Source organism: Acipenser ruthenus, chromosome 3 (genome assembly GCF_902713425.1).
Source record: "Acipenser ruthenus chromosome 3, fAciRut3.2 maternal haplotype, whole genome shotgun sequence".
Lineage (NCBI taxonomy): Eukaryota > Metazoa > Chordata > Actinopteri > Acipenseriformes > Acipenseridae > Acipenser > Acipenser ruthenus.
This window is the reverse complement of record NC_081191.1, coordinates 93,847,566-93,863,909: the sequence shown is the minus strand read 5'-3', so window position 1 is coordinate 93,863,909 and position 16,344 is coordinate 93,847,566. Positions and strand designations below refer to the sequence as shown.

Below are 16,344 nucleotides of genomic sequence, written 5' to 3'. Positions count from 1 at the left end.
CTGCTTGTGGTGTGCGAGGTCGCCCATCCAAAACTAATCTCAAAAATTGAAGAGCCTAAGTATATTTTTAGGTGGAAAAATATGTCACTAAAAGGCTAAGGGGGTAGTTATAGAAATTAGTATCCAGCTGATTGGTGTGTCATAATAACATCTGTGTTGCTGTAGGACTAAATGCTAAAAAAATTAAAATACCAGTTGTTCAATGTTGTCTAGGGCATGCTTAAAAGTACTAACAAGCTTCATTAGTTACAGTACATGCCTTAGAGGTAAAAGGTTTCTGTTCTTATCATTCATGTCGTGCTTTGCCTAAAGCACAGGTATTTCTTATTTATTCTCAAATCACACGCAGTGTTGTTTTAAAACCCTGTTTTGAAACCAAGTGTCACGGATAGCTGAGTTGGGTGGAGGTTTAAAAATAATATAATCCAGACAATGTTATGATATTCCACAAGTTGTTTCTTTTTCCTTTATTATTGTCTGCAAACAGTGGTAATCAGGACAGGACAACAAACAAAAGAAAATGTCCAAACAAAACAGAAATGCTAACTGAAATGTGGAGAGACAAAAACAAATAAACAACAAAGTAAAATTATCCAGACTCTGGGTGGTTGTCCTGGCCTTTCTGGTCGTTCTCAGTACCTCTCCCACACTCCTTCAGGCTTTCAGATATCCGCCTCGACTGCTACAACACGGCCCCCTTTTATGTCCCGCGGAACGCCCCCTAATCAGCGGAACACCAAGTGTTTACCGTGAAGGGAGGGGTATTGGGAGAAACCTGTTTGAATCTGTGGCTGCTGTACAGGAAGCAGCATTGAAACGTGAACTATTCCCTGGTTTTACTGCACAGGACCCACAAGAGCGCAAAGGACAAGCAGCTCCCTATCTTACTGGATTTTGATGTAAACCATTAGCTGTTAGCATCCGAAATGCTGACGCTTTATTGATTACTGTGAGGTAGATGCACCTGATTTGTAGAACCTGAGAAGAGGTTTAAATTAAGCGCAAGGGTTTATATGAAAATGATTAGTATATTGACCTAAACAATGTGAGGTTGGAACTCCGTACAGCTCACTAGCACACGTCCTTCACAGCACATTACTCCGGTTCTTACATCACTGCGCTGGCTTCCTGTTCAATTCAGGATTGAGTACAACAATTCTGCTTACTGCTTATAAGGCCCTTCATAGTTTTGAGCCTTTATATTTACAGGTGTGTGTGCCTTATGCTCCTAGATGGACCTGGAGATCAGCAGACCTTTTGCTAGTTCCTAGAAGTCAGGAGGGGCAATGCTATGCTATGCTATGCTCCCTGTGTTTGTATTTCATTTGAATTCATGCTTTTAAAAAACATCTATGATAACAAGTCATTCAAAAATAATGCAAAGAAATGAATACTATGCTTTCAATATTGATATAGCAGTCATCGCAGAGTACAGTAAAGAAGCCCATCACCTGATCCTGCCTGAACTCACTGCCCCGCTTCCTGCTGTCAGGATTCTAGCAACACTGAAAGGTCAGTCCTCCCAGCTCCGTGGTGCCTGAGCGAGCAGCTTGCTGGATGTTGGAGCTCATGACAAGGGAGTGCTGCTGCCAGGGATTAGCTGCAGCCTTCAGGCTTGTTGGATGGTCCTGCTCACTGAACTTCCTCCTTGGACTTTTATTGGATTTGTTTATAGTTCTTAGCCCCTTGGAAGTGACGTTTTCCTCTCATCCAGGGTGCTGATGTCTTTACTGCCGTATCAAGCCTGTGACAGTAAGGCAGTAAAAATGTCAGCACCCGAGATGAGAGGAAAATGCGTTTCCGATCTTAATGGCAGTTTATACCAGTATTACGAGTATCAGCACCTCCTAAATACTAATAATACTATTATTATTATTATTATTATTATTATTATTATTATTATTATTATTATTATTATTATTATTATTATTATTATAGCTGATAGTGTAAGGATTATTGCCCACATTGCCAAACAGATAACACAGCAATAACGACACGAAAGCCAGAGCCCTTGTAGTTTTTGTTTTCTTTCTAATCGCTCCGGCAGTGGTCAGAGGACACGCCCCTGATCTGGGGACATGTTGCTACACTTACTTTTCTTTTTAATGTTGTAGATATTTTAGTTTAAAGCAGCAGCACAAACACAGCAAGTACTTGACTTGAGTACGGTTCCCAGACCTCCCGGAGAAACTGGGATTGTCCCAGTCTTAATTGTGTGTCCTAGTCAGAAACAGTAAAATTATATTCACATACAGTATAAACATGTAAAACTGTAGCAGTGTGCTCAAAATCCAAGTTAGCCTTTAAATTAGTGCCTGTTTTGTTTTGATCAACACAGTCATTTTTATAACTGATTTAAACAAGTATATCTAACCCCAGTGTTGAATTTTGTAATTAGGATTGTGTTATATACAGTTATTTTTAACTGCTTTAGAGTTGCTACAGCTTCAGTAAATTGAAGAGAAATGTGGAAATCTGGTAAGCCTACTTCAGCGCTGCAGGCACTGTTTCCTGAAGGTGAAAACTATTTCTTCAAGGACAATTCTCATAGCCCTTAGCCCGGCCTGTGTTTTATTTTCTCTTAATTGCTTCTCAATTCCACACTTCTTGCTCCTTTTCCACCCTGTAACCTTGCTGCTTTGAAGTTTTAGAGGGGATTATCCTGTTCACTTTGCATGGATATGTTTTAAGAGCATGTTCTGCCAGCTTAGAATTTAGATTAGTGCCGTCAAGGGGAGATTTTATAAAAAACAATGTAACTTGAGGTGATATTTCAGTGATTTATCTATAAAAACTAACTGAGCATTAATGTCTTTGTTTATTTGTTATCTTTGCGATATCCAGGAAAAGGGAATTCAAGTAATTTATACCATTCCATTTCCATGTCATGCTGCAGCACAGCCAGTGGTAATTACAGAGCTGTTAATGAATAGTGAGGACGCAGGGCATTGTTTAAAGAAGAAACAAAGTGCATTGTCTCCAGAACACTCAATTCAAGGTTTTTTTTGCCGATTTTTGATTTTTGATAAAGAATAATGTTACGGATCTCAGAGTTCAGGAGAAAAGCATCAAATGCACGGAGTCGGCAGATCTTGAAAACTTACTTTTAGACAGTAACTTGTATTACTTTTAGACAGTAACTTGTATTACTTTTAGACAGTAACTTGTATTACTTTTAGACAGTAACTTGTATTACTTTTAGACAGTAACTTGTATTACTTTTAGACGTTCTGTATTTTAGGAAAACTGGAATTTGGAACAGTATTTAGTTTAGATTTGTTTTTAAATATCCTAAATATATTTGGAGGGGGGTGGGGGGGTGTTATTAGAACTTTGTGTTTTTCATAGAACACTAATGGTTATTGTTTACTATGAAAATTACTAAAACATGTTTTAACACAAACAGATACTGCAGCCCTGTACAGCAGTTAGTAAAGGTATTGTAATGTTGCATAAAGAAATAACCTGTACGCCTGGTTAATACAAAGAAACACATCATATAACTGAACTACTTCGGCAATGTTATTACTGGTAATGTTTATCCCACAGTGCATTTATTCCAAAATCAAAAGGCTACAAGACTCTAGCTGTGTGTTAAAATTCCTGTTCTATATAGAGACGCTCACAGGTTGTTCCAGAAGCAGGGGATGCAGCCAGTGACTTCTCTGCTGTGGAACAGGGGCAGGTGTAGCGAGTGTGTGGGTAAATTCCATGGCTCTCAGCCCCAGCCCCCCCATCAGCCCCTCCCCAGCCCCCGTCCAAGCTGCTCACTCCTGCTCGGGGAGGCTTGGCTGCTTGGCAGTAACCAGACCCCAGAGCATTAGACCTGGAGAGAAGTTAATCAGAACGAGCATGTGATGCTGTGTGTGTTGTAGGAGAAAAAAAAGGGGCCGTGAACCAATCCCTGCCAGGGACTGTTTGTGCACAGAGCGCTTTCCTTTTACAGCCTCTTGCCATGCAGGCTGTTTTAAAGAGACATCCTGTGCACAGCTGCACTTGACAATTCCCTGCAAGAGCTCTGCTTGGGCTATTCCAAGTATAGTGTTGCAAGACATACAAACTGTGTGCACACAGATACGTGTTGGCGTACCTTTTTTTGCTGATCTGTGGTAGCTTTCGTACAGTGACTAGTTATTTCTGTCTTTTCCACTAAACAGACTAGCCTGACAGTCGAAACAATTTCTTACTGTACAGCTGGGGCAAGGAGACCTAACTCACTGAGCGTGTGGCTTTATAGAAACTGGGAACTAAGGGCAACAAGTTGAGCTTTCAAACTTCCTAAGATTTGACCTACTTGAAACATATCCTTTGTTGAGCCAACTGCTTTTTTCAAAAGAACATACCGGTCTTCTTTTGTTTTCTTTTTTTTATGTATTCCTTAAGAATGGTTTTGATCTGCTGATGTGATTTCTTCTTTCCCCCGATTACTGAACTCAAGGTGGATTTTTTTTTGCTCATAAACCCGAAGCCGGGCATGATTCAATCTGCTAGCCGCATCGTTGCCCAGTGCAGCTCATGAAGCGGTTTGGCAGCTTTAGAGGGAGCAAGAAACGCAAGGACCAGCCTGGGAGCACCGGGAGACGGCAGTCCGAACCCCACGGCCTGCCAGGTAGGGCAATCGCTTTTGCTCTGGTTGTGCCAAGAGACAGCAATGATAGAAAGTGGCAAAACATGCAAAACTTAGCGAGGAACGAAGTCAAGTAGACAGATGTTTCGAACAGCACTTTACACTGATGAAGGCACAAGCCGAAACCTTTGTCTAACTATTTTGCAGTTCAGTGACAGACTCTTAGATTGATTGTAATGCCGGGAGGGGCAAAAATGATACCTGCCCTTCCAATAGCAGCTTGAAATCTGTTTGCTGGTGCAGTAATTCTTAATGGCTTATCAATCAAGATTTGTGCTTTTGAGAAGAACATCAGTATTATTAATGTTTTTAAAAGTCTGGATTTAAAGGCCAGTGAAAACTGCTTTAGTGTAGATTTTGCAAGAAGTACTGAATAGTAAGTGAAGGCTATGTCAAGTTCTATATTCCTAATGTAACGTAAACCTAGAAGGATCAAAATGTTTTGAAGACAATGTTGCAAGTTTAAGGGAAGTTACTGTAATGACTTGCAGCTTTTCAATATAGTAACAGTTTACGTGCAAGAATAAAAAAGTATATTTTTACCACATTATTTTAGTCGTATCTTTTCAGCTATGAGGTATAGTTTTATTTTAGGGAAAGAAACTCCTTCAAAATTCAAGTGACCCATTATAAATAACTAGGGGTTAATTTGTGCCGGATGGGAGTGGATCCCAGATCCGGTACCAGGTGAGAATGATAGTTTGCAAATGCTGAACTGTATGAAAACAAAACTTTTTTTTTTTTGTTGAAAAAATATCCCTATATAAATGAATGACAAAGTGTACTTTAACAGTATATTGTAGGTTGTGATGTTTATGCGTAAGAAAATGACAAAAATATTTTTTTTCAACTCAAACGGCAAAACGGCAAAAAACTAGCGCTCTTAACAACAACAGTGTCGTTGCTCCTGTTCATCAGATTAGTCGCTCTGCCGCTGGTATTGTTCAGACCTGAAGAATATTTTAAAACTCAGCTTGGCAAAGGTAGACATGCAACTACTGACACCAACAATAAGACACGAAACCCCGAGCAGATAAAAACATGAAGCTTATATAGAAGCGACAGGTACTGTAAATCAAGCTCAGGATATCAGGTCTAGAACCAGAAATGCTGTCCCTCTTTCTTAATGATAAGATCCGGTACCTTTTCGTTTACAGATGAACCCCTGGTATTAATACACAGGAGGGTATGTTTAAATGTGTCTGTCTGCGTTTCAGTGTGGCCTCTCATGACTGTTGATATCGCCCAGCGTTCTGGAAGTGGGTTTACTAGAAGATTTCAGATTGTGTTGAGGGACGTGCAGCAACCTGAGAAAGAAAACACAACCCTCACCACTCCATGTACAGGATGACCCAGTAGTGACGTTGTCCTCATTTCAGGACAGGCTACTTTGTCATTTTTTGGAGCATTTTTAACTGGCATCTAACCATTATTTACACTTTCTTTTTTAACTATTTTGTTATGATAACTTTTCGCAAACGTTACATCTAAATGTAACCGTTAATTCTGCAAATATAGCCCTTCAGATGCTTTTATGACTCCTCAATATAAAATAAGAAACTGAAGCCTAAAAGTGATCAATTTCTTGGTGTTTTCCTACCCACAATGAAGACAAAGCTCCATTTTCTATGCGTTGAGCTTCATAGCCAGCGTGAAATTTCACTTCTCTGATTACGGGCATGTCTAACTTGACTGTCCTCATAATAGGATGCAGCAGTTTGTAGGCAAAACAAAGATTTTTTTTTTTTTTTCTGTGAAGAAATATTGATTTAGAATGTATCAAATTACATAAATACACATTGTGTTCTGATTCAAAGAAAAATGTATTTGGTAATTAATGGGTTAATCAAATATGGGGTTTACAGACAGCTACGTGGGTTTGAAAAGAAAAACAGAATGTGGGAAAATTAGTTAAGGTGGATACAACATTAATAGACAAAATGTCCTGTATATTGCCCAAAAATATCCCAACAGAAGCGGTTTTCAGAGCTCTTTGTTGTTAAGAGAAAATGTCAGGGTGCTGCCTGTTTTTGTTACTAGAAAGGTGTGAAAGGTTACGTCACAAACAAGATCTTCACTGCAGGAGTCTTGGTAACATATACGTCTTTTGGACTGTTTGCTAGGCAAAAAAAAACTGCTTTTTAGCATGAGAAGGGGATTACCTTCCTTTTTTAGCAGTAACAAATTTTGGCTGTGCACTTCCTAAAAGTGTGAGGAATTCTCATGACAATGGAGAAAGAATTTGGAGTTTCTGGGGTTAGTTTTTATATCTAGGTAATCTGAGTGATAGATTTCATCACATTTCATGTGCAACAGGCACTGTTGTGTGATACACTGCTGTTACGGGTTCTGTCCCCTGTCGGTGAGATGAGAGAAGGTTAAAAGCTCTAAAACCACAAATGCAGACGAGCCCGGCTCTTTGGTGTGGTCAAGAGGCCTGCTTGTGGTGTGCGAGGTCGCCCATCCAAAGCTAATCTCACAAATTGCTTTCGTTGAAGAGACAAAGTTGTAAGCAGTATATTTGTAGTTGGAAAAATATGTCACTAAAAGGCTAAGGAGGTAGCAGAGCCCCCCAATCCAGCATTTTGTACATTCCTGTTGATTTTATTATTGTTTTTGTGTACATTCCTGTTGATTTTGTTAGTGTTTTTGTTGATGTACGTTCCTGTTCCTGTTGATTTTGTTAGTGTTTTTGTTGATGTACGTTCCTGTTCCTGTTGATTTTGTTAGTGTTTTTGTTGATGTACGTTCCTGTTCCTGTTGATTTTGTTAGTGGTTTTGTTGATGTACGTTCCTGTTCCTGTTGATTTTGTTAGTGGTTTTGTTGATGTACGTTCCTGTTCCTGTTGATTTTGTTAGTGTTTTTGTTGATGTACGTTCCTGTTCCTGTTGATTTTGTTAGTGTTTTTGTTGATGTACGTTCCTGTTCCTGTTGATTTTGTTAGTGGTTTTGTTGATGTACGTTCCTGTTCCTGTTGATTTTGTTAGTGGTTTTGTTGATGTACGTTCCTGTTCCTGTTGATTTTGTTAGTGGTTTTGTTGATGTACGTTCCTGTTCCTGTTGATTTTGTTAGTGGTTTTGTTGATGTACGTTCCTGTTCCTGTTGATTTTGTTAGTGGTTTTGTTGATGTACGTTCCTGTTCCTGTTGATTTTGTTAGTGGTTTTGTTGATGTACGTTCCTGTTCCTGTTGATTTTGTTAGTGGTTTTGTTGATGTACGTTCCTGTTCCTGTTGATTTTGTTAGTGGTTTTGTTGATGTACGTTCCTGTTCCTGTTGATTTTGTTAGTGTTTTTGTTGATGTACGTTCCTGTTCCTGTTGATTTTGTTAGTGGTTTTGTTGATGTACGTTCCTGTTCCTGTTGATTTTGTTAGTGGTTTTGTTGATGTACGTTCCTGTTCCTGTTGATTTTGTTAGTGTTTTTGTTGATGTACGTTCCTGTTCCTGAAAGAATAGTGTAAGTATACAGATATTTTTAGCACTTAAAACAATACAGCAAATGTTTGTTTTACTGCTGGAGTACAGTGCCTGTCACATTTAGGAACCTGGCAGCCGTTTTAGTTTGGTTCCAGTAAATGATTGAACACTTGAAATAGAGCTGCCTTCATTTTTTACTTATTACATGTATTTATTTTTATTTTGTTTGAGAATTCACTAATGGTGAAAATAGAATGCCTTTAAAAGGTGGACATAAAAAACGCAGTATTCAGCAATGTAGAATGTGCTGGTGTTCAGGTCAGCATTTCATATAAAACGCAGTATTCAGCAATGTAGTATGTGCTGGTGTTCAGGTCAGGATTTCATATAAAACGTAGTATTCAGCAACGTAGCATGTACTGGTGTTCAGGTCAGGATTTCATATAAAACGTAGTATTCAGCAATGTAGCATGTACTGGTGTTCAGGTCAGCATTTCATATAAAACGTAGTATTCAGCAATGTAGCATGTACTGGTGTTCAGTTCAGGATTTCAGTATTTAAAAACATATGTTGTATAATAGCTGTTAAGAAAAAATATTTATTTTAGATGTCACAACACCATTTTTTTCTGCTTTAATAATTATTATGTTTAATTGTGAAATATCTATTTTTAGACCGTGATGTAGCATGAATTAAGTCCTTTTTTTACCATGAAAAAAATACAGCCAAGCAAATACGAAATCAAAATAATGTGAAAGAAATGTGAAAATATAGAACATTTTAGATAATTTTGTTATATAAATAAAATATTCTAAAAATAATTAATAAACGCTTTACTAACCTTTTTAACATCTATTTTATTACTGTACATTCTTTAAAAAAAAATGTGTTTGGCTGTTATCACTTTCAGAGCAGATATCAATACCCCAGCAATGGTCTTCTGCACAGTATTGTGGTATTGGTCCAAGCTTTTCCTTTAGACTGAGATTATAGGAAATCTCTCACTGTGTCATGCATACATATTGAATACAGAAAACTTCTTGAACACCCGTTAATCAATCACTGATTGGGGCTTCCTTAGGGCTTCTAGAGTGAAAAACAGGGAACTTATTCTGTTCTTTAATTTAACTCTAATGCAGTTAAAATAAGTATATAATAACACAATCATAATATATATTTTTTATCAGTTATAACAATGAATAGATTAAAAGACTAACTTGGTTGGTGCCACATCCAAGATAAAATAAAATAAAAATAAAAACCTCGCCAGGAAGTTAAATAGAATATTTGAGCACACTGTTACAGTTTTGTACTGAATACAGCATAGCAAAAACAGGATAATTTACCGTTTCTGACCGGGTCAAAAAATGAAGGCTGCAAACTGGTACAATCACAATTTTCCCAGGATGCCTGGTAACCCTAGATGCCCTACAGTAGTTATTCTACACAGCAGTTATTCTGTAAAGCAGATTGCTGGTGCCCCTGATCTACAAACTGTTGCACTGTTACAGTTACAGTTTTGCAGCAGGCAAGCAAGTGCAGCGGTTTGTTTGAACACACTGACCTTAAGGCACGGCCAGATATAACGCTGCGTTTTATTATAGCTGTGTTAGCGGCTATGGAAACAGCATTTTAAAATCAACAAGAATTTTAAGTGGGATACAATGTGTGCTCCTGAGGGGTCACTTTTCGTGACACATACAGAGCATGTTATCATATTGTCTTCATGGCATGTGAGGAACCAGTTTGCGGCTTGCCAGGGCCTGGCTTACTAAACATGCTGCTGATTGGGTTCAGCAGAGAGACGAAGTTGTTGGTTTAACAGGAAATTCCTCAACCTTTATCTTATCTACAGAAGTACATGTCAACAGCAGCGCTATTATAAGAAGCTGACGCTTGAATTTAGCTGGCAAGAGAGCCCAGATAGAGAACTGCAATGTCAAGAGATAATGGAAACGCTGGGTTAAACCTGATTTTGCTCTGGCATCATTTTAATGGCTTTAAATGTCATTTTCCCAATAGTTGTCTAACCCCATTTTGAGATAAGCCTGGAGCAGTGAAACGTTTCACCCTGATTTCATTAGTTCGCACAGCTAAGCAGAGTTGGTGCTGCTGGATGTGGCGCTGGTGGCTCAGCAGGGGCACTCACGCAGTCTGCAGTGATATTGTGTCTTTATCTGACCTGTGCTCAACGTGCGGTGCTGGTATTGTGGTGTCGCTGTAGTACTCCAAATGGACGTGGAATCATTTAGAAACATGTGATCTTTTAGTGTCCCGGGAAGGCATATTGAAATCCCAGGACACCTTCCTCAAAGCCGGGATGAGCATGGTGTCAGGGGGTCCTCTGTAGGCTCTGTCTGGAAAACACCTTGCTCGGGGTATGAAGTATCACAGTTAACTAATGCGTTCTTGTTGATTAGATTCTGTTTTGGTCTTCACATACTGGTGACTTGTTAAAACCCAGGTGACATCAGCAGGGCTCTCAAACAAGTCTGTGTGGTATTTCTTACCTCTGCTGGGGGGCAGTGTTGCAGGGGGGCAGGTTAAGGGTAACACTCTGATGTACCAGCTGATAGTTTTCGAAAGACATTTTGAGGCCACACTGGTGCTTTAAACCTCCGTGGCTAAATTCCAGGGCAGGTTCCCTCTGCTGTTCTAGGACTCCAGTTTTAATGAGAATCTGTTCTCAGTTGATCCTACGTAGTTGACTAAAGGATTTGACTGATTTGATAGGGGATTGTCTGGTCTTTTACTCCCTCATTCCAAAATGCCATGTTATGCTGAGGCCTTTCTGTTCTGTTTGCTCGGTCCATGGACTTATATATTTAAAAAAATGGACCTCTGTGGAAAAGGTGATCTGCGGAAGTACTTACTGTAGCATCATCTATGGACAAAGAGTAGGCTCCTGATTGCTCTACATTCCTTTTGAACATTTAACGGGGAAGGCAAGATCCTGTCGTTTCATTGTAAGTCCAGCGGTGGAACCAATATATTTGAAAGGTCAAAGCAACAAGAAGTTTTGGAACAAGGAAACAATAAACTTGTATGGAACTTGGAAGTCAGCAGTCTGCAGTGAAGTTAGTTGGCTGTTATATTAAGATAACTGTTGGGGGATCATTATATCGATTGGAACATAACTGAGTACCACTGAAAAGGATTACAAACAGCAGACCATCAAAGGGGAATGTAGAATGCTGAAACTGTATTTTGACTTTCGGGTTCAGTAACCATTCTTAGAATCCTGCTTTTAAAACAGTTCTGTTACAGTGCGCTGTAACCTGGTAATGTGAGAAAGGCATAAGCAAGTGTTAAGACGATTGGGATACAATTGATGAGGCGAGGTGAAAATTGCTGTTTTATCACAGTTGATACTGCATAGAGATCCTAGCAGTATGAAAGAGACATTGTTTTAGGCAATCTGGTGGTGGAGTGAATTACTTCCAGGAGACTGCTCTGTGACCTTTAATGCTTTACATTTGCAGTGGTCATATACTGAGGTCGGCTGCAGCTGTTTTCTGATTTAGTGCGTCGATGAGCTGTGCCAAGAAAGTTTCGAGGAACATTACTATGCACTCTGTTTGCTGAAGATGCAAGGGCTACTAATCCCCTTTCTTCTGTTAATAAGCCCACCCTAAAGCCACCCCCCCCCCCCTCCACACACAGGGGTAGTATGCCATTGATCCAAGGGGAGGTTTGCCTCAAAAAGTACAAAGATGGATAACCAACAGTGTATCTTTTTTTGTGAATTCAGAGATACAGCTACACATCATGAGCAAGGCTGTATTTTCTTCTCAGTTATCACAGATTTCACAATTTCCGTGTAATGTACCCATTGCCATGTAATATGTAGTTCCCCTGTGAAAATTCCCCTTTCTGAAGAAATAGTGTAACTCTACATATTTTTTATCACTTAAAAATAAATACAGCAAACGTTTCCCTTATTGACGCAGTACCTGTTACACTGCATTAGGAACCTGGCAGCCGGTTTAGTTTGCTTCCGGTAAATGATTGAACACACTGCACAGAGCTGCACAATTCTTCAAAATATCCTCAACAAAAAAGACACCAGCTGCATCAAAGATCAGAAATATTTCTGCTAAAGATAGTTCTGTCCAGTACAAAAAGGGGACATTTCATGTGTCAGTTGTTATTTTAACATTTATTTATGTTTTTATGTATTTAAAAGGTGGACATAAAACCGAAATATTCTACAATGTAGCAATTTGCTTGAAATACTGTTGCAGTAGATTTCAGAATTATGAGCTCCTGGTAGCGCTTATCTCCTTGAAGCCCCATTTTCAGAGCTGCCATCCTGGATAGAGCACTTCACTGTTTTCAAGTAGAAGTAGAAGGTACACCTGTCAGGTCTCACACGGTTTATACATCAGCTTACAAAGCATTCAGGTGTTTGCAGACTTTATATAATATTCACCCTATTTACTGTTGCTTCATGTTGACGTATGTCATTACAATCGATTAACTGTCGGATTGCTCCTGAAGCAGTTCACTTTCCACCACTCCCCATTGCTCCTTAGGATTGCCATATTTCAGCATGCTTTTGTGTTGCTGTTTTTTTTTTTCTGTTTCAACAATAGCCAGAACAGATTAGGGCTTTTATTTACACAGACATGTGGCAATATGTGTGTTAGTACACATCTGCATTCACGATTTCAAGAATGTGTCAGCCTGCTATGTATGATATGTAATTACTGGCTTGGCCCTTGTATGGCACATGCATCCCAACTGAGCCCCTATGGGTTATCTAAGCAGTACAACCCCAAACAGAGGGAGTCAAAACATGTTCAAGGCCAGTTTGACAAATACTGTAACAGGCCCAAGATCAAACAGAGGGGCAGGAAGATCAAACAGGGGTAGTAAGGCCGAACCAGTCCATAATCCCTGCTTGTTAATAATTTAGTATTGTGTAGTTGAAAAGGGATTGTTTAAATAGAATACATATTATCTTCAAAATTCAACCTACTCTTGAAATATAACATTAGACTTTCCCCTTTAATTTAGGGGCCCTAGAAATAGCATCTCTTTGGGACAGCAAAGTATGCAGGCTGCTGTATCGTAGACCTGTCAGGGGTGGGCTAGATGTCAAAAGCCTTTCATGTGAGAGAAAAGAGATGGCCTATGCTGCATACGTCAGAGGCAATGTAACGTAGTGTCTTTTCTATAAATGAACACACCCACTTGTTTTTAGACTCACAAAGACTAGAGAGCAGGCTTTTCTGGAGCAGAGCTGCAAGCATCAATACTTATCATTAGATGACAGCTACTTGATCCTGACAATGGTTCATAAGACCTCCCTGTGGCTTGTTTGGTGAACTTCAGCCCCTGTCCCAGGGGGGAACCTTTAACATAAGAACATAAGAAGAACAAAATAAAGTTTACAAACGAGAGGAGGACATTCGGCCCATCTTGCTCGTTTCGTTGTTAGTAGCTTATTTATCCCAGAATCTCATCAGGCAACTTCTTGAAGGATCCCAGGGTGTCAGCTTCAACAGCATTACTGGGGAGTTGGTTCCAGACCCTCACAATTCTCTGTGTAAAAAAGTGCCTCCTATTTTCTGTTCTGAATGCACCTTAATCTAATCTCCATTTGTGACCCCTGGTCCTTGTTTCTTTTTTCAGGTCGAAAAAGTCCCTTGGGTCGACATTGTCGATGCCTTTTAGAATTTTGAAAGCTTCAATCAGATTGCCACGTAGTCTTCTTTGTTCAAGACTGAACAGATTCAGTTCTTTTAGCCTGTCTGCATATGACATGCCTTTTAATGTAATTGTATGTAAAAATAATGTGATATATTGTAACAATTGTAAGTTGCCCTGGATAAGGGCATCTGCTAATAAATAAATAAATAAATAAATAAATGAATAAATGAATAAATGAATAATAATAATAATAATAATAATAATAATAATAATAAACCTGGAATAATTCTGGTCGCTCTTCTTTACACTCTTTCTAGAGCAGCAATATCCTTTTTGTAGCAAGGTGACCAGAACTGTATGCAGTATTTTACATGAGGTCTTACTAATACATTGTAAAGTTTTAACATTACTTCTTTGATTTGAATTCAACACTTTTCACTATATATCCAAGCATTTTGTTGATCTTTTATTATAGCTTCCCCACATTGTCTAGATGAAGACATTTTTGAGTCAACATAAACTCCTAGGTCTTTTTCACAGATTCCTTCTTCAATTTCAGTATCTCCCATATGGTATTTATAATACAAATCTTTATGGCCTGCGTGCTTTACCTTTTACTTTTCTATATTAAATGTCATTTGCCATGTGTCTGCCCAGTTCTGAATGCTGTCTAGATCATTTTGAATGACTTTTGCTGCTGCAACGGTGTTTGCCACTCCTCCTTTTTTTGTGTCATGTGCAAATTTAACAAGTTTGCTTACTATACCAGAATCTAAATCATTAATGTAGATTAGGAAGAGCAGAGGACCTAATACTGATCCCTGTGGTACTCCACTGGTTACCTCACTCCATTTTGAGGTTTCTCCTCTAATCAGTACTTTCTGTTTTCTACATGTTAACAACTCCCTAATCCATGTGCATGCATTTCCTTGAATCCCTACTCAGTTGGAGAATTAATCGTTTATGCAGGACTTTGTCAAAAGCTTTTGGTAATCTAAATAAACCATGTCATATGCTTTGCAATTATCCATTGTCGATGCTGCATCCTCAAAAAAATCAAGCAGGTTAGTTAGACACGATCTTCCTTTCCTAAAACCATGTTGTCTGTCTCCCAGGATTCTGTTACCATATAGGTAATTTTCCATTTTGAATCTTATTATAGTTTCCATAAGTTTACATACAATAGAAGTCAAGCTTATTGGTCTGTAGTTACGTGGTTCGGTTTTGTCTCCCTTTTTGTGGATCGGTATTAAGTTTGCAATTCTCCAGTCTGTCGGTACAACCCCTGTATCAAGAGACTGTTGCATGATCTTGGTTAGCGATTTGTAAATAACTTCTTTCATTTCTTTGAGTACTATTGGGAGGATCTCATCCGGCCCAGGGGATTTGTTTATTTTATAACATGTTTATATTTAACATGTTTTCACAATTAGAGCTTTGTTAATGCTGCATTTCAAGTAGTGTACTAGATCTGTTAGATTGTGACCCACTAGATTGAGATCCACTGCACTAGGTTCCATTGCCATTTGTATAATTTACTGTTCTCAAGTTCCCCCCCCCCTGGAAATATTACAAGAAGATTCCCAAGTCTCAACCCAACTGTGCAACATGTTACATACAGTAAATATTCAAACAAACACCTCAACTGCTTGTTTTCAAACACACGCTGCAACATCTAACATGTAGTAAATATTCAAGTGGCAAGACATAGCACTTATAGCAAGACATATCGCCCGTTGTAAGGATAAAAACTGGAAACGACACTTTTTATGTTTATAATAACTTAATACAACTTAATTATATATATATATATATATTTGTACTACTACTGTGTACTATGTTAAAGGACGTTTTCTTGCCTAAATAATTGTTTCACTTCCATTATTTTTTTTATTTTTGCAACACAGCTTTCACGCCTTATCTGCCTTTGGCTTCTGATGGTTTGTCTCAAACAGAGACAATTAAAAGGTGTTACTCAACTGTCGGGGGAGAATTCTGTTCACTGATTAGCCTCCCTGTAGGTCTTCTGAAGGTTGCTGTAGGATAGAGGGGACAGACAAAAACCGAAGAATCCAAAGCAGGCACACAGTGTTTGAAGAATGTCCATGGCTCAGTTCACATTACAGGATCTAGAACAACACCATACCAGTGAAGACACTTCTAATTCTATAGCCCCATCTTGGCCCCATCCTACCACATGGCATTGAAAGACCAATCAAAGCTTGACTGTGTTCTCCCAAATGTAGCACTTATCACACCCTTGGGGATAGGTCTGGAGGGATCCACTTTCTACCAATGCAGAATGACTGGGTATGCCAAGACAACACTACATTGAATATTGTACCAGTCTTAGCACTCACCACTCAGGAAAACTGAACAAATGCTCCACCCAGTCATTCAGCATTGTTAATAAATTACAATCCTTAGCATACTATTAAAGAGCAGACGATTATCTATTCAGAGATACCCGGGTGTTTAGTAAGTGACGGGGCAGTACAATCCCCACCCCTAGTCTTGCTGTCAATCATTTGTGGTTTCCAAACTTTAGAACAGTACCGTAGGTCTGGGTCTATAAATAATTTTGTTATTTAGCCATAAAAATATCAATAGCTTGGGGTTGGAGTTTATTTTTCTCTCTGTTCT

At 38.9% G+C, this 16,344-nt stretch overlaps 1 protein-coding gene across 7 annotated transcripts in view; it reads left to right on the top strand.

Moving 5' to 3' along the window:
* Positions 1 to 16,344, top strand: part of LOC117394432 (5'-AMP-activated protein kinase subunit gamma-2) — a 143,498-nt gene that overhangs the window by 68,960 nt on the left and 58,194 nt on the right. Inside the window, exon 1 of one of the 7 annotated variants that reach the window (XM_033992709.3) lies at positions 4,002 to 4,609. The exons of the other annotated variants lie outside the window; for them this stretch is intronic. Within the exon in view, the coding sequence (XP_033848600.1) occupies positions 4,516 to 4,609 (94 nt within the window). The 5' untranslated portion in view covers positions 4,002 to 4,515. Of the gene's footprint in view, positions 1 to 4,001; positions 4,610 to 16,344 lie in introns of those variants that run through there. 7 annotated transcript variants of the gene reach the window in all.